The sequence below is a fragment of the Lytechinus pictus genome, chromosome 2, assembly GCF_037042905.1.
Source record: "Lytechinus pictus isolate F3 Inbred chromosome 2, Lp3.0, whole genome shotgun sequence".
Lineage (NCBI taxonomy): Eukaryota > Metazoa > Echinodermata > Echinoidea > Temnopleuroida > Toxopneustidae > Lytechinus > Lytechinus pictus.
Window position 1 is genome coordinate 59,659,016 of NC_087246.1, and position 25,022 is coordinate 59,684,037.

The 25,022-nt window shown below is 35.6% G+C and overlaps 1 protein-coding gene across 1 annotated transcript in view; it reads left to right on the forward strand.

The window, feature by feature from the left end:
* Positions 1 to 19,638, forward strand: part of LOC129253881 (uncharacterized) — a 45,999-nt gene extending 26,361 nt beyond the window's left edge. Inside the window, exons 6-10 of the mRNA XM_054892313.2 lie at positions 4,313 to 4,471; positions 6,937 to 7,006; positions 9,689 to 9,832; positions 15,379 to 15,521; positions 16,257 to 19,638. Of these exons, the coding sequence (XP_054748288.2) occupies positions 4,313 to 4,471; positions 6,937 to 7,006; positions 9,689 to 9,832; positions 15,379 to 15,521; positions 16,257 to 16,971 (1,231 nt within the window). The 3' untranslated portion in view covers positions 16,972 to 19,638. The remainder of the gene's footprint in view (positions 1 to 4,312; positions 4,472 to 6,936; positions 7,007 to 9,688; positions 9,833 to 15,378; positions 15,522 to 16,256) is intronic.
* Positions 19,639 to 25,022: the final 5,384 nt, after the last annotated feature.

Here is a 25,022-nt window from a genome sequence, read left to right on the forward strand (position 1 = left end):
AAAGAAAATTGAATTCATGCAATGTTTGATATATTAAGGTCATAGTTAATAAGAAAAAAAGGAAGTAAATCTGAAGGGAAAATTTTATCAAACAAATAGTCATTGATTTACACTGAAAACTGTCATAAGGTACTGAGGTGCTTGCATATGATTTGCTGAAAGCAAGCTTTTCTGTGAAATCACTGACAAAGATAGATACTTCATGAAACACTCCTCATATCCTCTATCTTGAAGAGAACTCTCAAGTACAAGAAGTGATCAAGACAATTTAGTCAGATATAAGTATAGCTGTACCTCAAGTTTAATCCAGAGGGGAATGCTTGCCATAATCCAAGGTTGTTAGTCATCAGGGATCTTAGCAGACAGACATGAAGCAATAGTGATATCATTCTAATTAGACATTACCTTGCATGCAATGCATCAGCTAACCTGTAAAAAAAAGTTGTATTTGATATAATCATACTGCAAAATTTGATGTTAAAGTATACCCTTAACTGTAACTATTCAGCTTGCTGAAAGACAAGTAAGATTTTGATTACATTAATTAAGACAGGCTCTTATTAAAAAGAAATTTGGAAAACTTATGAATCATTATTTTAGAAATATAGTAATTTCTGTAATTGTGTATTAAGGGGGTCTATTAAAGGTATTCTGTGAAAATCGTTACTCTCAAATCTAGAGCCCGGTAGTTTTCACCCATTCAGGCTATTTTCATCATACCAGTGCAGCTGCTACAGATACAATCAACTTCTGCTCGAAAAAAAGCAATTTATTTATTTATTTATTTTGTCCTGGGAAATTGCCTTATTTAGTCGATATAGATCTATTCCTCTGATATGAGTCACCCAATATACCCAGTAAATTAGCCAATTGAAAGGAATCAGGTCATATATCATTATTTCAATTTCTAAAATTAGTCACTTGAGAAATAAATCTTGTCTGTGGATTAGTGGAACTTGGCTATGAGCAGGGACATTGGTGATTTTGTGCTGATATTTGTTTAACATGTCTGATTAATTACGATATTTTCCTTAGTAATTGTTTCAAATGCCTTACATCAGTCCCCCTCCCAAAGGAAAAATTACTTTGTCTCTCAACCATGTATAGTAGCACACTGATGTGAAAATAAAGTACACATAAGGCAAGATACTGAAAGTAATGATGCCAAAATGGGTGGCTTTATGTTATAAACACATAAATCCAGTCTGCACTCTAGCCCAACCCCCCCCCCAAAAAAAAAAAAAACTTTGTCTCTTGACCATGAAGAATAGAACACTTCTGTGACAATAAAGCATGTATGTCAATTATACATACAGCAAGCCAAACAAAACATAATGATGCCAAATATGTTTAAGGCTTGATTATGTATACAAGTTAATCTATATTCTGTAGACCAGCCATTCTCAATTACTTTTTTTGAAGCGCCACATTTCATGTTGAGAATCTGTAATGCTCCACTGTCCATTGCGCAAACCAGCAATGTATCAGCGGAGGGGTTCAGAGCCCCCTGGTGGGGGTCGAGGGGGCAGAGCCCCCAGACGTTTTGGAATATGAGGCCTTTTAAATTGCCAAGAGGGGCTCTAATTAATATCAACAGAAGAAATACAAATGCCAACAAACTACACAATATCAATTTTAAAAGAAAAATGACCAGTGACTTTTTCACAACATACCAATGATACCACTAGTTCAGACTGTTCTGCCCCAGATATATTGGCTGAAGCAAGTGGCGTAATGAGTAAAAAAAAAATGAGGGGGCTAGATATGGCAGCTGAAGCAAAAATATTGAACTTTGCAATACAAATATCTATATTTTGACATAATATTAAGAAAATAATACAATATTCCACTCTTTCCCTTTCCTTTTCTTTCCCTTTCTCCTTTTTTTCTTGGCCATGAAACACTTGGGCCCCCCAATCGCCACCCCCATCTGTACGCCAGTGGTTGAAGCTACGTTCCCCGATTTTTCAAGGGCTGAAAATTAGGCGTTGCACTGCACTAACGCCCCAACTGCCCCTCTCTCTTTATAACTCACGTGCAGTATCATTCATTCAGTTCATGTTAAGCAAGAGTGCATGCAGGCAATCACGGCAGACAATGCATCTGAGCATACATTTATTTCACTTTTACAACATCGGATTTTAATCGGCTTCAGAAACAATGTTTCTGCTTGTTATGTCCCAAATTCATAATCTTTTATGAGCAGGATGTTCTTTGAATATCATATCATTTGATGTTTAACTCTTAACCAAAACGTATACTCTGGAAATGCAAAATTTCTCGCCGTTGAAATAGAAATCCTACAAACGGGGTTTTCAAATCACTTGTGCGGCACATAAACTTTGTACAGCGTAGAATAAATAAAAAGGAGAACACCATCGATCCTCCATAATAGGGGTTATCGAGTGCTAAATTGGAGGAAATCAATTAGCAATTAAGTGTCAAGTAAAGAGTTTTTGTTTTCTCTTTGTATTAAAATGATCACCAAAACCTTATTGCCAGGTTACTGGTAGATACATTTTTGTCTTCCTTATTTTTCCTTTATTTTTTTATACCGGCTCCCAAGCGCCACTCCGCAAGGCTCGGTGCGCCACAAGTGGCGCGCGCGCCACCTATTGAGAACCCCTGCTGTAGACCCATTGTATTAGCTTAATCATATCACATCTGGTTTTATTTGTGACAGACAACTTATGTATTTCTCACTTTCCATTGTTCATTGAATTATACTCAACTGTGACATTGCATTTTCATTTAATGTTTTTCCTGAAGTTGTACTTGTAAGTCATTACTCACTGATTAAAGGAATATTTGTCCATTCTTTTCTTCATTTTTTAATTGGTTTGAATATGTTCCCCGTTGTTTAAAACAATTATGAACCTTGCTATATTTTTCATCTCTATAAAGAAAGTGTGTTTTGTACACAACTCCCCTGAACTATACTCTGTTCTTGAAATTCAATTCATATGTTTTGCAACAGTTGTTGACAATAATTTTTTTCCAAATTGAATTTAACCTATTTTATTGTGACAATAGTTAATTAGTTTCATTTGCAATGGTATTTAAAGTATGTCGCTGATAGGAAATGGCCAATTGCGTAGAGAAGGGAAGAGTTTTAATCTATTTGACATTGTTAGCTCCACCCTGGGTGGTTTAACGTTAGTCCAAAGCATGGTGTGTAGGCTTTCGTGGTGGATTAGGAAGGGCTTTATGCAATTCGATGTTGGGTAGATATATTCCCCCTTACTAACATCCATTGGTATAAGGTAAGTTGAGATACAAGGTAGATCCCATCAGTTTTATAAGGCAATCATCTCATTTAGATTTCCATCAAGTGGACATCACCAAGAGAAATATGTTGGAATTACATATCTCTGGCTTTTCCTGTGCCTCAACTGTATAACCATTGATAGATATCAATGTGTTTATTATTCATATAGATAAAGAACTATCTTTGGAGTTTTACCTGGGCATAAGGAAATGCTTTGGATTAAAGTGACCTTTTCTTGGTGAGATCCCAAGATCTGACCTTGCATTCAGAGGAGTGTCTTAGCATTTAGGATATTTTTTGTATTTTGACAAAGGACATTTGAAAGGTTGAATTTGAAGTTGCAAATGGTTAACAAAAATAGTGAAGTAAGATGTTAGATCAGGGCATCCAGCAGCCTATTTGGTTGGGCATTCAAGAGTGCAATCCTGCCTTTAGCTCCTGCTTTATAAACTGGTGGCACCAGAAGGCTCCACATGCGTTATTACAACCTCAGTTGGGACCCACATCCAGTTCAGTAAGTCCTATTCTATCAAGGACATACCTGTCATCAATACTGCTATTGAGGAAGCCATGCCTTTATTTGAATGGAGTATCTTCAAGTGGACTACATCACCTTTGTGTCTTGGTACAGCTTCAGAACTACCCAGACCAAGTCCGGTCCATCCTTTACATTGGGGATGGCACAAATATGGTACCAATTCTCTTTGTTTGTCTGGTGTATATTTGTATCAAGAACAACACTCTAAAGACCCTTCACCTGCACCATGGATCACCATTCAGAATCAGTTGCAGGATAAATGTAGGTGTTGTTCTCAGATATATAGCCCACCGGAGTGTGGAGCACAGGATCCCTTGTGCAATGGAGAGTCAAGTATGGAAAAGGACATCGGTAGTTCCTTCAACAAACCAACCTCCCAAGTGTGTGAATACTATCAGTATCATTATCAATGCTACATGTACATGTATTTGCTCTGATAAGGACTTGAAGAATGTTGGAAACTTTGCTGTGATTAAGTTTTCTCTCAATGGTCCTTGTTTTGATAGGCGATGGGTAAGGATAAGGCAAGGAGAGTTGTCCTACTACAAACCCGACGATGACAACCAACAGGCACTCAACATCCTCCAGCTTTCTAGAGAGGTCAACCTGGTCAAGAAGGTCAATAACAATGGCTTCAGTATCTCAACGAGGAAGAAGGTCTACTTGTAAGTACTATTACATATCACATTCTGGACCCTGTCTTACAAACAATTGCAATTGATCTATTCATGCTAAAGTATGGAAAGCCACCACTGTCATAATTCTTCATTTGAGCAACATGAAAAACGTCTCTTGTAAAAAAAGCATGTTGATGGATCGCAAAAAATTATATTTTTAAGAAAAAGATAAAGGAAAATATAAAAATAAAAATTGATACATTCATGAGTGTTCATAATTTTGAAGGAACATATTTAACGTTTTTGATGAATGTGTTCCCCGCTTTCCATTGTTCAGATCAATTAAATCAAGCACATCTCATTGTAAGATAGGGCCTTGATTAAATCCCTTGAATGTCATCTTTTGATTCATATATTAAGGGATATGTATTGGTTTTATTTACACATAATGCAAATTTTAGAATAATTTTAAAAAGATATTTCAGTCCTTTTACTCAATCATCACCAGTGTGCATTCACGAATCTTGAAAAAGATGCAACATTTCTTTATTGTAAAATTAAAAGATCACACAAAGTGGTGCATCATAGATATGATGTATTTTTTATTGCTGATGTGATGAAAAGTCCTTGATTCATCAGTTTCTCATATGCATTTAATTCTCTCTGCAGTCATGATTTCAAACTTCTGGTTAAACATGTTCTCATTAATATGGTATGATTACATCTTGTAATGAGATGGTAGTGAAAATAAAGAAAATTGGTATTAAATCTTTATCTAAGGTGTTTGTAAATGAAAATTTGAAGATTCAGAATTAACAGATTCTTTTTTTTTTCAAATTAGAATACCAATTTAATTCAAATAGAATAAAGGGGAAAAAAGAAGAAGTAAAGGTAATTCATTATCAGTAATTTCTTTTTAACTTCTTAGGTCACATGAATGTTTGCAATTTGGTTTTCATCCAAGTTAGTCACATGAAATATGGGATTTCATTATAGATAAGAAAAAAACCCATGATTTCCACTGATGTGTTTAAAGTTATCTCGAATCTGCTCTAATTATTTCCTTATATATGAAACTAATTCTAGGGCCTGTTTCATAAAACTATATAACAATAAGTTTGCAATAACAGTTTAAAGTTACTGAAATCATTCAACTTGATTGGCTGATTGTAAACTTGTTCAATGGTGAATTGTTATCATAACAAGTCTGTATGAAAGTATGAAACAGGACCCTGAAGTGATAGATATTCAAGAAATTTGGAAGAAAACTGTATATTTAAAGATATCTTGTGGGTAAAATCCATTGGTTATTCTTTTACAACAAGATGTAGAATATTGGTAATAGTAGAAGCCAAAAAATAGGTATTAATCATATGTTGGATTATTTTGCACTTTCCAAAAATTTATTTTTCAGACAAAAACTTTAGTAGGAAGAAGACAGCATTCTCAATTCCATGTCTGCTTCTTGATATTTCGCATGAACATTATGCCTTTATCATACTTCTTGTTTGATAGAGTATACCAGTATTTCATATTTATCACCCAATGGATGAATCCTTTGATTTGATACCAGTATTTTGTTTTTGAAGAAAAAATATCACTGATATAAAGCGAGAAAGAAAATGACAAAAAATCAGGCATGTCTTAATCTGAAGGAGCCTTTCCTAATTCCTATTTTATGAGTAAGCGATTTGTTGGGAGTAGATAATTATAGGTAACCTAACCAGGCTAATTGGTGGGGTAGAAGCTAACTATTTTTATCAGATCACCGTGGGATTAGGATAAATCCAAAGTTCAGTTACAGATACATCCATTGCCCCCTATTGCCCAATGCAACTGGGTATTGCTATTTTTATGCAATACCCCAGTGGAATGGTGTGATGTATGCTTGCCTGATATACTTTGTGTTTTTTTTTTATTGTACCATTCTAATGTAGTATGATAATACTCCTTCTCTGGCTCGTATATCATCCAACTTTGTAATAAAAATATTTTATAACTTTATTATTTTGGTGATGCAAAATTTGGTGAGATTGAATGCCAATGGTCATTCAAACATTATTATCTGTCTAGATTTTGAGGAAAGAATCTAAAATTTGACCATTCTGAGCATATGTGTATAATATGATTTTCCTATTTTTTCAAGTGTTACCACATCTAAGGGAATTCTGGTTAATATCCCATTTTATTCCTATTTTTTCCATAGAAAATTTGTATGATCAGGGTGGCGATTCACAAATTATAAATTATGTGTGTTTTAACACATCACTGCATTGGTCAAATCATGCTCAGTGTTTGACAATGCACAGAGGTCAATACTGTTACTTTGACCTGTATGGCTAATATGAATTTCATTTTTTTAAGAAATTGATTGAATATGCTATGTATGAAGTGTTTCACCATGCCATTATTGATTCTTTGTCATAGTTTTTTACTGACCTCTGTAATTTAAATAGGCTTTGTACAGAGACTATCCAGTTCCAATAAACAATGGCTCTAATTTTATTCCTCAGTTTTCGAGTCATTGTGAGTGGAAATGTTACTGCAGCTGAACTAGAGAGGCATCGAGATGAGTGGTTCAAGGTAAGTCTGTTTCCATGACCAGCAAAATGGTGCTAGCAATCTTTAGAAGCTATGGCTAATGTCCTTTTGCAACAGACAGATTGTTTAAGCCCCTTTCACACAGAAATCAGTTTGCAATTGTGATTCTTAATAACTTGTAATGAGCATCAGCCATCATCCTGGGCTAATAAAACTTCCATTGTGTACATGGGCACGTTTCTTGATGCAAATAAGTCGGTAATTCTCACCGAATTCCATTTCTAATCAATGTTTTTGAAGACTAAGTTTCTGTTTTTAAGGAATTTGTGTTTCAATTTTGTGTATTTTACTGTATTTTCCTGTACACTTAAATTCATAATTGATTGTAACTATATTGATGAGGCCTAAATATTTTATATGAGAGGAACCTGTTTGAATTTATTTGGCCTTATCCATAGTTAGAATTTATAGATATTTCCTAAATCTTTGTAAAATGAATCAGAAATTTTCACTTTATCCGAAGTGTTATCTGTAAAAATGTCACTTGCGGTCACATCAAAATGCTTATCGTTGATTCACATTTAGGAAATGTGAAGCGTGAGTCACGGTAGTGAAGTGGTTGGGGTAGCAATTCATTTGGAAGAATGTCAGAAATGTTTGGAGTATCATGCTATCATATTATGCCCGGAAATGAACATGAATCTTAATCCGTGCGTGAGTGCGAATAGACACAATGTAATTGGACGTAGTTAGTCTTGTAAAGTAAACTCTGATGACCTTGTCACAGTGATATTGATTATTCAAATAATCTTTATAATAACCTGTTGTCAATAGTATTTATCTGAAGAAGTTGAATGCAAATGTTTTCTTCCCCAGTGGCATGATTGAACATGATAGGATATATACTAAAAGGACTCGATTTGAAATTGAAAGAAATAAAAAGTGTTTAATATGAGTCTGGTGTGGTTAGAGGGATCATTAATTTATTAATGCACATGCAATGCAATGATGTTAGAGAGTTCATCCAAAGTTTTTTGTGTGTGGATGTTGTGGCTTGCAAATTTCCAAGTATTATTACTTCATTGAGCGGATTATTTTATGCTCCATTTGTTGGTTTTATCTACATTATTTGGGTTTTTCAATGCGTAACTGAAGTGAATGACCATTCTCTTTTGGAATTCAAATTCACTGTGGCTTAATGTCATGTGATACAAGATCATGTATTATTTAGTTGAAACGTGCTTGACAATTGAGTTTGTTCATGTTCAAGTAAGTACAGCTCTAGTCTTTATATGTTATTCTGGAGGAAAGTAATGTCTTCATCTATGCTCATTGTGTTGTAAAGTTATTTATTTGATGTTTTAATCTCTGAATCTTATTGTCTGCAGCACTTGCATTTTTGTTGCATTATCCAATATGAAATCAAAATTTCATCTTGATATGATCCACATTTAAGAATGGCTATTTTGAATACTTTTGGGGGACTTGATTCATCAAAAATAATTCAAGGCAAAATTAGCTCACAAATGTTCGTCCTTGTTGAAATAGCGAAGTGTAGTATATGAATATTCCAAAGATTGATTGTTACCTTTTTCCTAAAATAGAAATTTCTTTACATAGATGATAGATGAGTTGGTCATTTTACTCTGTTGGGGGCAAAAGAATAACATTGTAGAATCTTGATGACATCATGACAATATGCTATGGTAAAAGAAGACAAAATAAAATGGGTAGTACTTGTAATATGTTACCACCACTAAAATGAATCATGTGTATTTCTTGAAATGCAGAGCACACTAAAGTACCTCTGTGAAAGCCATAGTGGGTAAACTGTATTGCAGACCATATATAGACTTATGCTAAAGATAGTGGGTCAGATGCATAAAAAGTAGCAAACAATTGCTTCAAGCACAAGCAGTTGCTAGCCAAGCAACAGATCATGCCTTAGCAATTGCTTTATTTCATATGCACAACCCTTTGCTTTTGCTTAAACCCTTTTCTTGCCTTCAGAAAGCAATTGCTAGCGGTTAGAACAATAGCAACGTCATGCTGGTGCGAACACGACTCACAGAACAAGTGCGGGACTCGAAAGTAAAGAAGTGGCAGTGCAAAATACCGCCTTTCTCATGTAACACCTTTTCCTTGGACGTGTTTTTATGCTATTCCTTTAACTCATTTCTAATTAATAAATGTATGTAGTTGGCATTCAGTTTGCACTTATGAAGAAAAGATGTACATGTAAGCTAGTCTGTACACCTTGGGGTTCTCTCTCAGGTGCATAAACATGATTATGAAACACGAACGCCCTGATCAAGCAAACGAACAAGCTGATCGCACAGAGCTTGAAAAAAAACTGAAGTACTTAAACGCACAAGCAAAATGTTCGCTTTATGCATACGCTTTTTTTAGCAACAGCTTAATCATCAAGCAAATGCTAGCAGGCAGTGAGCAATTGCTTGAGCTTACTAGCAAAAACATTTGCTTGCTCACTTTTATACATACGGAATCAAGTAAAAGCCTAGCAAAAGCAATTTCTACTTTTTATGCATCTGACCCAATGTTTGTGCTTTATGTTGCCATCCACATCAAAACCTATATTTAGTATTTACTTAATTTCTTAATGTTCATTACCATTATGTATTTTTTTATACTGGACAAATGAATGAAATTTTATCTGAATTGAGATTGAATTTAATATGTTATCCTTTTTTTTCTCTTTTTCAGGCTATCCGCTATGGATGCGGTGATAGGAGAGAGTCTGTGGCGAACCTTGGAGATGATAGCTTTAATACCAGTGCCGTTACCACCAACGGAAGCATCAAGTCACAGAGAGAAAGCATTAATACCATGCTCAAAGGATATTATGAGGTAAACTTAACAAGAATATATAGTAAAGGGGTACCTCGGGCTGAAAATAACTATATCTACATAAATAGAGTAAAATTCACCCAGTAATATGCTAAAAATTTCATCAAAATCTGATAAATAATGGAGTTATTGAATTCAAAAGCAATATTTTGTGAAAACAGTTTTATGTATGCCGTCATGAATATTCATTAGGCGGGCTTATGATGTCAAATACTCTTTTCCTCCTTCATATGTAATTACATGAAATGACTAATAATTATATCATATTTTCATACATGTGTGAATGGTATGTATCTCCTGTGACAAAATAACTTGCAGCAGTGGTTATCTTACACATGAAATCATTAGTCAATCAATGTCTTTTAATTCTTGGAGGACGAAATGTGAAGAAAAAAAACACGATTTCATATATAATAACATAAAAAAGAATAAATGGGGATATGATATCATGAGCATGTTCATTGCATAGTCATAAAGATGTGCATGAAACTCTTTATGCAAAACTTTGATATGTCATACATGTAGCTTTGTTATTCCTCATCCAATTTGAATGAAACTTTCAGTGTTCTGTTTGTCTGAATTTTCTTTATCTGGTCACATCATGTTATTTCCATCCTGGCATCGAGTACCCCTTTAAAGACATTGATTTACATTTACAGCACTCCTGAACTTTGATGTATTTTGTATTTAATATTGTTCATGTGGATAAACAGCACACAGGAAGGAACAATACAGTTCTGCAGATACTTTCAATTATCATTTAATATCTCTTTTGGAGGTGCCATGTTACTAAATTGATTAGTATTACAAAGGTCTGGCTTTTAAAGATCATGAGCTTAGATATATGTTGTAATTCATATTTTTCATTTGGATGAAGAAAAACAGAAAGAAAACAAGACAATTGTGTGGACATTTTCAGATATCTCTGACTGAAAAATCATCATGTAATTTCTCTGATGGGGACTATTTTCGTTCAAACCAACTCGATCACCAAAAATAACTGTAAATTTATAAGAACTTGTTCAGTTCTCAAAATATGTGATAATTTTTTCCACATACATACCCATACAAACATGAAACTTGCGGTCTGAGTAGCAGATGAGATGCACAATTCAAAATCGCTTGCTCAGCAAACAACCAAAGCACTCGACAACTCCCACACACAGTGTACCTTGTGGATGGATTTTTTTTGCAATTTGTTTTCACTCTTGGAGGATACCAGCAACCTTTGGGACATACCACTGAGAAAGTTTTCATAATATTGATTATACTCAGGTTTTAAGACAGTCTGAATGTACCTATCATTATATATTTTCAGTATACCATAGTCCAAAATATCATGTATCAATATTGTTTAAGAGTTCAATGCCTTAGAAAATCAAGTCCTCATTTAAGTGAAGAGCCACAGTATACTCTTAATATTCAATATTTTAACTGATTTCCTTGAAATTGATTCAAAAAGTCGTTTAATATTAATTTTCCATACTATCAAAATTAAGCAAGGGTCAACTTTTTAGCTGATTTCGGCTATATTTGCTTTTTATTTTCTGTACAATTCCAGCTTATTTTAGTTTCTTCTAATAAAAAACTATGGGAGCTCTTTCAATTCGTTTTTTTTTTTCAATACTATTCAGCTCACTTTATATGTAATCACTCACACCACTGGTAGAAGTATTACAGTGTTTGGATCATGAGCTTTAATGATCACATGTGCTAGCTCTGGGTGTGGGATACCGGGTGTTTATCAGGAAGCTAAGAGGGGATGTTAGGGGAGGATAGGAGGGGGTCAAGATCTCTTTCAAGGGGTGTAGCTAAGTAATAATTGATTGGACCATATGGGTGCTAAATAGGGCTGAATGGGTGAGCTTATAGCTTTATGTACTGGTACTTGCTGATTTCTAAAGTAAAGGAATTAAACAGAGAGAGGGGTGTATTATGGATAATATTTAGGCCTACACTCAGTTTCAATTCCTCTGAAATGTTTCAAAGACTGTTTTAAAGGTGCTATCTCATATTCATCTAAGCGAAGGATGATAATTTGTGAACCAAATTATTGTGTCACAACAGCACCAAGCCAAATACTCAAAATCTGTATTGGCATGCTGTAAAGAAAAAATAATAATTTTGTCCAGATTTGGTTTCTATGTTGAGTCACACAATGGTGACTCACCCAGGCATTTTGAGATGAGAATATTATGAATTTGATGACTTCCCTGATCACTAAAAAAAAATAACGAGGAAACAAGTTTTAAAGTTGGACACTCACTCAATTATGAGATATGCACACTGAGTAATCTCAGTGAAACTTTCAAACAGTCTAAGAAAATGGAGTCAAAAAAATTATGGTATCTTGCCTTGAATTTAATTGTACCCACTTCAAATTTTGGCAGTAAGAAGAACTCATTTATATAAGCTAATTTTCTAAGTTTTACTTATATAGCCCAAATTATCAATTTTTCTATTCACAGAGAACATTGCCTGATGTTTTTTTTTTGAGGGGGGGGGTAGACAAATCACATTTAATCCTCTATTACCTCTTTTTGAAACACCCCCAGATGTGTTGTGATAGACAAGAAATTACAAAAAAACCTTGGAAAATCCTTCTTCCAAGGTTTTCACTGACGGAGTTAGAATTGTCATCTGTATTTCCTGGATCACATTAGTCACATGATAGCGATTATTATAGGGTTTTCTATCTTAGTGAAGTAAAGGAAAGGAATTTCACTCTTCTGCAGCTTTGTGCATTGAACCCCCGTCTCCCTCCCCTTCCACAAGATTAGTATTTTATTATATGTACTAGTGCTCCATTAAATATTTTCTGTTTTAACCTTCTCTTGTCTTTGTAAGATGTTATTATGTAATCAACTTTAAAAGAACAAAAAGAAAAACAACTTAATTGACTATAACAAGAAATGTTTAATCTTAGGTAGGGGTAATTTTGTACTTCTTCCAGGCCAGGAAGAGGGTAAATACATTCATAGAAATAACTTAGATATCTTTGAATTCAGCCAAAGTTGATACTGTAAGGTCTACTCTAAAAAATGTGCTAATTTAGCACTTAATGTCCTTGTATAGTGACTGCACTTTGAGTTCTGATTTAGTCATCCAAATTTGAACTAGAAAATCAGCACTCAAAGTGCAGTCACTATACAAGAACATTAAGTGCTAAATTAGCACTTCTATTTTTTTAGAGTGGCATAAACAGAGACATCCTTATCCAAACTCATATTGAGATTTACCATACACCATCTGAATTATATTTTTCTTCAAATTTCTTGTCTCTTGAACATTTGTAACAAATAACAATCTTTTCTGGTAGAAATGCTTCTTTTTCAACCAGAGTGAGTGCTTCATCACCATACTCTGGCAAAACACACTACTGTTGTATTTGGGATGTTTCATGGTCTTTGCAAACATCTCCCTGTCATTCCATGTTTTGACTAATTATCTTTGCTCAGCTGTGAGGGGAAACTGTTACACGGTTGAACCTTACGCTCTTAAGGAATACATGGTAAAGAGCAATCACTTAAATTTGCATCTCACATCAGCCTCGCAACATAAACCAGTATGTTAAACATAGCCCTCTTGCCAGGAGGAAACATGTTGATGTATGGTACACACCTATGAAAGAATATCAAATTTACCCAATGACTACTGGCTTCTGCAAAGTTCCATAAGCTTTGAACAGGGAGCACCTGGTTCCAGTCGACAATGTTTCAGCATTATTGAAAGCTCTGAAGTTCACTATTGTGATGGGTTGACCTTTAATACAATCAGAAAAACAAGAGGAAAAAATTGGAGAAGGATTGATAAAAATCTGTCAGAGAATAAGAGTGTTATGTTTTTAAAGGACAAGTCCACCTAAACAAAAATTGGATTTGAATAAAAAGAGAAAAATCCAACAAGCACAACACTGAAGATTTCATCAAAATCAGATGTAAAATAAGAAAGTTATGACATTTTAAAGTTTCGCTTAATTTCACAAAATAGCTATATTCACATCCTGGTCGGTATGCAAATGAGGGAACTGATGACATCAATCACTCACTATTTCTTTTGTATTTTATTATATGAAATATTCTAATTTTCTCCTCACTGTCATGTGAAACAAAGTTTTATTTCGCCCTGAACATGTGGAATTACCATTGTTCAACATTTTATGTTTCAGTGATCAAGTTGGTCTTTATTGTCAAATCTGTAAAATTTGAAATATTGTATAATTCAAACAATAAAAAACAAAAGAAATAGTGAGTGAGGGACATCATCGATTCTCTCATTTGCATGTGACTAAATTGTGCATATAACTATTTTGTGAAAAATAAGCGAAACTTTAAAATGTCATAACTTTCTTATTTTACATCCAATTTTGATGAAATTTTCAGCATTATGCTTGTCTGATTTTCTATATTGATTCAAGTCAACATTTTTCTGAGGTGGACTTGACCTTTAATTTGTGAAGTCAAATGCACTTATTACCCCTATATGTCGTGTAATATAAATTCCATCTTTTCATGGAACATGATGAATACAAATATTGTTGTCAAAGTTTTTTCTGGTACGAAAACCTTTATTTTTGTATTGAAGACCTTTTTTTTTTTGGCGACCGATTTTGCCCCCCCCTGTGGAAAATCCTAGGTACGCCACTGATATCCATCCCAAAAATGAAGTCACTGTCCATATTTTTATTACAAAATTACATTTTGGGCAATTTATATTTCACACGGCATATGGAGGAGCTGCTCGTTTTAGACATCACAAACACTTTACACATTCATAACTCTGTCATCTTTGACAAATTTTTGTCAACCCCCCCTCGATATTTTTTCTGTATTTTTTCTGCTTTTATTAAATACCAACGTATCGTCAGGGTGAACTTCCCCTTTAAGAAGGAAGCAATGGGGCAGGTGGTAGGATGTAGTTAATATAAACTGATGGCGGGAGGTGACGGAGAAACAAGGAGGAGAATTCGGTTGCTTCCTGTGCTGATCTTGTGAATGGGTATTGCTTCTGTGTTTCACTTTCCTCAACCAAGTTCAAATAAAAATGAGTGTCGTGAGGGAGTCGACAGAAGCGCAACTGCTTCCTGTGATGAGCAAAGAGAATGGGTTTAGAATTGCTACTGTTGAGAAAATACCTTCTGTATCCTCTTTAGTTTCTTTCCCTCTCTCTCTTCCTTCCATCACTCTTTCTGCCTCTCTTTCAGTCTTTCTCTGCCCCCCTCTCTCATCTCTCTTCTTTTCACTTCTCTTTCCCTCCCTTTGTCTCTCTGAGTTTATGATTACAGAAAAAACCTTACTGTATCCTCTTTAATTTCATTTTCTCTTCCTCTCTTTCCATCTCTCTATTACTCCGTCACTCTGTCTGTGATGGAGCAATTTCTGCTGGAGCAAATATATGGTTATCCATATATGAAAGAATTCATAACCTTCCATATTTAAGCTATTGCCTACAAAATTCTATAATTCCCATTGCGTATAAATAGGGATCCATCATTGTCTGGAGGTGGTCAGTTAACAAACCAACTCTTTGTTTTTTTCTGGTCACAGGAATTAGAAGCTCTTAACTCAGTAATGGGTGGAATGGACGGTAAGAGCACAGAAGCCAAGAAGACGGCCATGAGGTTACAACAGATCATCAAACATCTTGAAAGCTTCATAACCGATTACAAGCCATCTAACGATGATACAAGGTGATTCAACCATAGTCAGTCGGTAGTCCAAAGTTTGAAGTCCAGTTTGGCCAGATTCAACTCATGCTTTTGGCATGAGGTGAAAACTGTAAACTGTACCCCCTCCCTCCCCTTTTCAAGATTCATTGCATCTTCCATCCTCAAACCACCAACCTTCCACTTCATGTCTTCATGTCTTCTATGGCTCCCTGCTCCCTCTCCTCAAACCACCCACCTTAAGAGTAAGCAAAAGCCATGTTTAACACATGCCGTCATTCAATTATTGAATAAGCCATGTTCTAATGACATAAGATCTTGATACATTTTTGTCAAACTTATTTTAGGCCAATTGGTTTGTTATCAATCAGTGGAGAAAGTTCTTTACATTTAATAGTACTCATATTTTTTTCATTTTGACGTTAGGATGTATACAACTTTACTTTGAGTGGTTAAGGAGATTGGAATGATATTTTTCTTCTGTCACATCCGCAACAAACTCCTCTCTTTTTTGTTGAGCAGAAAACCAAATATTGGGCACTGCAGTTGATGATTAGATGAAACTATTTTTTGGCTCAAATGCTGTAACATAGATTTTTGCCTTTTTAAATAGAAAATATGAAAGTTAAATAATATCTGATTTCTAAATATTTATTGACATTACAGACTAAGTTTTTAGATAAAGCTCAATTTTTTTTAGTCTAGTATTGTATTTGTTAATGTGAACATTTCCTAATGTTTTGAAGTGTTTGTCCTTAGGCCGGACAGCTCCAGTGGGAATTCAGCATCTCTCGAGACTGACATCTCATCGAACGGTGATCGTCCTGCCAATTCCTTAATAGAAAATGGTATCAGTGATCAGAGTAGTATGGACGAATCTGCTTCCACCAAAAACACTACCACAGACTCTGTAAGGCTGTCCATAATCTACCGAAACAGCTGGGCACAGTTTGAGAACAACGGCATGCGGACATCGTCAGTCGTCAGCTGCAAAGACAGCGACCCCCTCAAGAACAGTTTGGAAGATGGGAAGCAGTGTAACGGCTCGGAGAAGATCACACTGTCCTCCATCAAAAATGGCCTCTCAGACATCTTCCCGCGGAACAGCGTGATGATGAACGGAGGCGACATAACAGGCGGGCTGGAGACAGTCCCTGAAAGTAAGCTGGAGAATGGGGTGGAGGCCACCGTAGCCAATAGCAATGCGGCATTCCTGGAGCAGTTGGACGCCGATGCCAATGGGAACAAACCAACTGCTCCAACGCCCAACCAAAATGCACCTAACAATGGACACATTCCTCTAATCTTAGAAGACTCTCTGCCTCCCCTTCCTCCTCCCCCTCCCCCACAATTAGGTAAGTTACCTTGCATGCATAGCACCTACAAATATATATGCTGTACATGCATCAAGTTTGTGATCAAAACACCAGTTATCTTATCTTATTTCAAATTTGAAAATCTAAAGGTTGATTGATCACCTCCATTTCTTTTTAAAAATAATACCATTATTAAGATTTTATGTTATGATTTTGCAACCATGGAGTGCATATTATATTAGATGAAAGAAGGGTAAGGTTAAAAAATGAAAAGATAGGAAACACGCATAGTTGTTACTATGTGGTGCACTACATAGCAATGTGACATTCTTAAAAGGATGCACTTTTTTAAAAGATCAGTGAATATTTGGGGGCGTTTGGACGTTCCCCATTACTTCCATGTTTTCCTTTCAGTCCCTGAAAAATATCATATTTAGTGGGCATCCTTACGCTGATTGTGCTTAATAAAATGATTATCCTGTAACATCATTACAGAAATCTTAAAACCAAACTCCTGACTTTAAACCAGTTGAACTTTTTTGCGCACCACCATTTTATTCATATCAACATGTACTCTTGTACTGAAACTGTCCTCAAGTAGTGCATGCTTCCAGTGAGATATCTTAAAGTTGAATTAAGAAGGGGGTGAGTTTCCATAAATATAGGTTCTACATACAATATATAGTATATATAAGTTGTTCAAACACATAGCATGTCACAATAATCCTCTGCCTTCTCGATATTTTGCTTTGAAAGTCTATGAAATTAGCCACCTGTCAGAGCCCGAGAGACGAGTGTACAGAAAAGTCACTCGGAGTGTGACGTCACCGGGGGGAATTTAGTATAAGAGGTGCCTGAATGTCATACAGAAATGCTATGCAGAGAGAGAAAGATATTTTACAATTTTTTTTCAAAGCAACTCAAATCAAACAAATAGGACTGATATGTACAAATCTTTACTTTCCCTGTATAAAAAACAGTATGAATAACCACCATGAACTCTTCAATCATGATGTAAGATAGCAAACAGTGAGTTATTGAATGATATTTTCACTATTTCTCATTTATTTTATCACGATGTTCAATCAAGTGAGTAGCTGGATAGTAATTCCGGCGGCTAGCTCAGCGCGCGCTGAACGCATAATACTAGTACACACAACACCCAGGCATTGAGTGTACTGTTATGGTCTGGTATGTCGACTTAGTTCATGGCCGTGCAGCGATCCCCTGGCGTTTTTTCTTCTTTTCTTTTGTCTTTGACTCCACTTTTATATCCTCTGGATCATTTCCACTCATAGCTCATTCCACAGAACAATCTTGAACCAAACGTATAGTATTCTTTCTCGGCCTTCTGAGTTGTTTTCTATATTTAATTACGCTAGGGGTCACCGTCACACATACAAACGCAATTCGGAAGTGAGTTGAAGACAGAAAGATATATAGTAATTAGTATACATCTCTATGGTTGAAGACAACAAGAACGGTACGGTAGCTCGACAGCTAGCTGCGCCGGAGCGGGCGGCCGGTCGGCACAAAGCAATTCCGCAACCAACTGTGTTTTTTTGCAAGAGCCGCGTCACACGCGGATAAATATGTCATAATAACACGTCTGCTACGTTATCGACTGGTGAGAAGATCTCGATCAAATTTCATATTATTCACCTTGAAATTATTCCTTTAGGGTCTATGGTATCATTCTGAGGGAATTCACATATTTGGAATAATAGTACGGCCACAAATATTTTAATCATTTCCTCTTTGCAAGTTCTATGGCTCGCAGATACAACTTCAACTGCAGTTATTCCATATGAGAAGTACGTGCATAGTACACAAAACGGCACTGCCTTGTTTACTACACCGGGACCGAATACCCCCCCCCGGTGACGTCACACTCAAAGAACACCCGTCTCGGTAGGCATTGCAGGAGCGAACTCAGGGAAAATGGGTAGGGATAAATCGTTCAAATTCACTATTTTGAAAAAAGAAAATGGGGGGTCGAATCACCTATTAGTGTTTGGGGGGTTGTAAGGTTGCTATTAATGTAAATATCTCAATATTTGGAATCGTCTTCTTAATTCAACTTTAACAAAAGTGTAGGATTAGACAAGTAGGATGGGAAAGGAAATGGCCCCGTTACCCTAGACTCTATAGGCCTTTGTGCATGCCCCCTCTTATTGAGTGAATACTGTTCCTACCTCACCACTCTCTCTCCTGGGGCCACTTCTCTAGCTGTACATTCTTGTGGTTTAGCACATCAGGGAAAATATTCAGAAGTCTTGCCCCATAAATTTCTTAATATTCTTTGATTTTGTATGAAACACTCTCACTAAACATGGCCAAGACTCTTCTAAAAATATCTTAGATACTAGAGGTTCTAGTTTCCTTCTTTTTCAAAAAATCACAGTTGTAAAGTTACACAAAAGACAAGATATAAAAGGTTTTTTTCTGGATGATGTGGAAGTTTAATTGAGATTGTACAGTGTGCACATATCATGCTTGAGTAAACCTAGAACTTCAAACCTTGTTTTTCTCATCATTCTTACCATAATTCTTTGACATTCATTCAAGTACTTGTGTGGGTTATTGTAAATTGATTTTGACAAGTTGTATATTATATTAAAGCTTAGAATGTGCTGTTTTAAAGAGCAATGAAAATTTCAAAATATATTTTAGGTGAATTATTGTTGGTTTTGGAGTGGCAGGTCATATATTTGATCTAAATGAGATATGAACTTACCCTAACGTAATTTATGGTGTGAATTATGCAGTGATGAACTATCCAATATTGCTTATGACATTAAACTAACTATGGAATGAAAGTAATATGATGTAAAATAAAAAAAATATTTCCATAAACAAGCTTATTGTTTATGGATTGCTTTGTTGAAGGATTTCTTTTGGACCTCGCCACCCCCTTTGTTGTCAATGCAAAATACTATTTAGCATTCAATGATATTGCCTCTTTGCTTCTTTTTGTGTATCACTTTAAAAAACTGTTACTTTTCTTTTTTATGGCATGATTGTGCACGTTTGTGTTGCCTGTATCTCTTTTTACTTTCAGATTAGGGAGCTCCTGTCGGAAAATTCAAGTACTGCATGATTTGTTTGCTAGTTAGAGGTTACACTTTCTCCTTTCAAATACCTTCTAGATAATAGCAATTCTATTGTTTTGTTTTTCTATGATATTGTAGAAGCAATTCCTTCTCTGCTTTCTTCTAGATTTGTTCTTATTGTTGTTGAATTCCATTTTCCATTAATTGTTACTATTATGAAAAAGAATTCCAAAGAAAAGGTTCAAAAGAGATTGGAAAGTTTGAGAGGGTTGTCAAATCAGAGTTTTATTCTTTCATAGCAGAAATAATTGTTGAAAAACATTAATGGATCTATATTTACCTTTTTCGTTCATTGTTTTTTTTATTTGGTGATAATAATGGAATAGAACCTTCACTAGTTCCCTGTTTCCAAGTACTTAAATGTTTCTGTTTTCAATGATCTCTGATCATATCTACCCTACATGGGAGAGTGTGTGTCCCTTTGTAGAATTATGCCCTTTGCACCTCTGACAAACCATCCTTCATCTTTGTGCAAGAGGGCAGCATTGAAAGAAGTATCTAGATTTGTATTCAGTCAGTCCTCAACAAATATAAATCTGCCAATGATAAGAAATGTAACAATTCCAAACTATGCTGCTGCCAATGAAGACTGCTGAATCATAATAGTCTGTCATAAACCTTTTTAATAAAAGTACACATCTACTAGTCATTGGTCATATAATTATAATAAATCAACCAATCTATATTTTTGTATATGACATTAATCTAACAAAAACCCAAGTTTCAACAGCTCCCTCTTGTGTCAGGACATTGCCAGATTTGGTGAATGGAACCTCCGGGTGATAGGAAGAAGTAAACAAATTAGATTTACAATTTTGTGCCTAGTCAGAGGGGAGACGATTATCTAGTGATATGATGGTAGATCTTGCAGAAAATACTGTCTTCCTAAATGGATTTTGCTGTGGTGTAGCGCTTCCCTCCGATCAAGATTAGCTGATAGTTACATACACCTTGGTAAATCAAATCTCTGAATGGGGGAAAAATCCTAAAAATAACCCTGAATATTTGACGTAATATTTTTGAGAAAGACAGGTATACAGGCATTTTTTTAAAGAACTTTATTGTATTAAGTCAAGCAAACTTGATATTTTTTTATTTAAGACTTATATCCTGAACCCTTGGCTTGTGAATGTGGAGAATAAACCACAATGCCATGGCACCTAAAAGTATATATATATCACAAAATCCTAATTTTATGCCAAATCTGTTGAAACGATGATTATTTTGTAGCATTCTGAAGTATGATATTTGATAGAATGATTCATACTGTAGGAGCTGTATTCCATAAAGGCTGTTTCCATCACTAAGTTTTTATTTCACAGGGGAAAATTGCATCTTCACCTTCCCTATAAATCTTGTTCTTTTCATGTGTGTTATTGATTGCTGATCATAGTGATCTTACAAAGCTCATTATGTTATAATGGGACTCATTGGATGTTACGGAACCTGCTTATGATGAAGGGGTGTGGAACAACACCCCTCGTTTCCTGATCTCCCACTTCCCCCTCCCTCTCTCTCGTTCTCTGTTTTGTCCCTCTCCCCTCTCCCTCCTTTATCTATATCTACCTATCTGCTTCTGTCTCTCTCCCCCACTCTCTTTCTCTCTCTCTGTTTCCCTATTGATCTCCCCTATTTACTTCTTTCACCTCTCAGACCAATCTCTTTAAAGCCAATTTTTTCTTCCATCTACCCCTTTTGCCACCCTCTTCTTCCATTCCTCCTACCCCTCTCCCATTTACTTGTGTGTCTCTCCTTTCGACTTTACCCCTGTCTTTCCTCTTCTAATGCCTGTTTCCTGTGCTGCTCATTAAAGCATTATCAGTACTACCTACCAGCTTGCCCTTAGTAATGATTCTTTCCAATTCATTTGGCACAAATCTACAAACAAACTTAAACATTAGTTGCTCAAAATTATATTTCCTAGAATTAGTTCATACAGGCAGTGACTTTCTGGGTTGTGATTGTAGATCTTGGGAGTGTTTCATGAAACAAGCAGTGATTTTACTGACTAATTTGCTCTGAGCCAATCATATGCAAGTATTTTAGTAGCTTCTAACAATATGCAAAATCAGTGGTCCTGAAATTTATGAAAATCTCTGTTTCCTGTTCCTCACATCCCACCGCTGCCACCATAATACAAGACTTTGCTTTTGAGAATAAAGATGAAACACCTGGACTAATCATCAGTCTTTTCCACTTGGTTTAATTTCATTTTGTTCCCACCAGTTATGATTTTGCAGTTTCTGCATGGTTAGAAGGGAATGCGCAAAGTTTACTTGCTGAATATATGCGATAACACAATGCCACCTATTATGAGTTTATGGGGTACAATCACACGATTTCGGAAATTTGTATACTTCTGCCTATATCAAAATTGTAGAATCCGTGTAGAAATTGTATAATCGTCATATACCACCCAGGGGAGATAATTAAGAGGGCTTCAAAAAGTTTTTGTTTACCCTATATCATAGACTACATGTAAACAAGGCATTACATGGAATCCGCTCCCTCTGTATTGATCATACGTAATATTCTCTGTCAATCTATAATTATTTTACATCCAATGGAAGATGTGAATTCCATGATCTCAACCAGATGTGTTTGTTTTCATCATGAGATTATGTTCAACAGGCGTGTAATGATGATTCCCTTCGTTTGTTTTGGTGATGATAGTTGCTTCTCATTTCCTCCCATTCTCAATGTTTTAGCCAGGGAGCAGTAAAAACATCCGTTTTCCCAGCAATTATCGTCTCCACACAGGCTGTTTTTAGAGGCAGTGCAAGGTTTCTACTTTAATGGGGTATTGCAAGAAACTTGTTTTTTATTGCAACTCAAGCGCAAAGTCCTTGAGTAATGTGGGGAGTTGCAAGAAAGTTGGATTGCAGTTGAACCCAAGTCAGCTACAAATTTGCATTTAATCAAATGACTTGTCCTTGATTTTGGGACTTATGCTTGATTTGGAATAGAACATAAGTTTCATACAATTCCTAATTAGTTAAGAATTTGGTTATGAAGAGTGGTTTGTTTTTCCTGACTACTCAATCATATCTCCTTATAAAGATACATACAGATATATGTAATAATGAAGGTTATTAGCTGAATTAAAAAAAACATTTTCTTCAATTTGATACTTTACCTAAAGACTGTCTATTTGAACATGATACATGCATGTATCCTTTCATTGAATTATGACTAGAATTTGTTCTGCCTTGCTCTGTTCCATTATAATTTGTTAAGCAATCATTCCCTTACTCCTGTATTTCAGACAGTTTTGGCCAATCTGCACTACATATATTCCCATAGATCTCCCATGATATTTTACTTTTTGGTTGTGAATTGGCACCGCAGAATGATGCAATCTTGTGATGGACAAGACAATGGAGATAAGAAAAATGAAAAAAAAAAGTCAGATACAATGGGGGTGTAGGGATGAGGTCCCTCTTGCCAAGAACTATTTTTCCAGGTCTGCTCAAAGGAAACGACAGCGCCCTCGTTTACTGACAGCAATCGTGTAGCTAGGGATCCTGTTAAACTGAACCACCCCATCCTAAAACATAATGGCATGATTATTGCGTCCAGTAGCACCTAAATCCAACTTTCCAAAGAATAGCCTGTGAGGTGTTGAACCTTTTCATCTCACCGAAAAGATGAGAGAAACATTGCATGGGGCAGGTTTATGGCTCCATTGCACCCCACTCTATTTTTCAACAGGAGATCCAGTGAGGTGTTGAAATGGAATCAAAGAGATGTTTTATCTATTATAAACTTAATAAATTATCTTAAATAATTCATTATTATGATTATGATCATTCCGCCCTAAAACATACAAGAAATTAATTTGCTCGATTCTACACTCCCCCCTTTAATCTTCAATAGATGAGTCAGGGACCTTTCTCCAAGCTTCTCAATCACCCCACCATGTTATAAGAGAAGGGGTTGATGAGGATGCTTTGTCTCTGTATATGCACCCCTCCCCCATCTATCCAAAGAACTGGAACAGGGGATGAGGTTTGACCAAATTGAATGACTTGATATTAGAAATCTGGAGATGTACTATGGTTTTTGTGTTCAAGTGGTACAGGTTTTAAGATTTTAAAACCATATACTCAGTTCAAATACTTACTGTAACATCACATAACGCATTGCCACTAAATTCATCAATATATCATCATCATCATCATCACTATGTCATCATAATCATCATCATGAGCATCATCATCCGCAGCAGCATTTTCATCATTATCATCAGCAGCATCATCATCATCACCACCATCATCATCACCGTAATCATCGGTGACATCATTGTCATCATCATCATTTTTGTCATCAGAAGAAGAAAACCTTTACCGTTAAACATAAACCATTAAACATAAACCATTACCTTAAACGCCCCTCCCCTCCCCCCTTTTGGACCCTTCCTACCCGTTCCCCTATTTCCATCTCACCTGCCCCTCCCGTATTTACAAGGAAAGGATTATGATTCATTTCTACAAATGACTCAAGTGAACCGCAGAAGATAAGAATCACTAGAGCAACCATGTGACCTTTTAGAACAGCTCCTATGCTCTCTCCAATAAGTTGCCCTGGGGGTGTTTCACAAAGATTTAAGTCTGATTTTAAAACCACAAGTAAATCCCTTTTGCATAAGGTATATAACACATCACTGCATTGGTCAGATTACTCTTATGGGATGTGCACTACTGTGTGTTAATCAATGAGAAGCATTACTTAAAGTCACACTTAAATCTTTGTGAAACATCCCCCTGCTCTTAGAACGGCACAAATCAAAATTTATGCCCAGGTGTTTGTTCATAGAGAAGAGAAATATCTTAAGAGGGATTTAGTCTAGGTATGACTTATTTATTGTAATCTTTCATGATGACTGTTTCTAGTAGCAGCGATTTAATGTAACAAGTGGGGGCAACAGGAACTGATCAAACCTGTAAATTCTTTCTGTGCGCATCAAAATCTATACAATAGAATATGGCAAATAAATGCTTGTTGATTTTAGGGTGGTAATTGACAAGTACGCGTCATACAATAATATCCGGGATGCTCCTTTAAAAATCAAATCATTCACCTAAGAAGTATCTTTT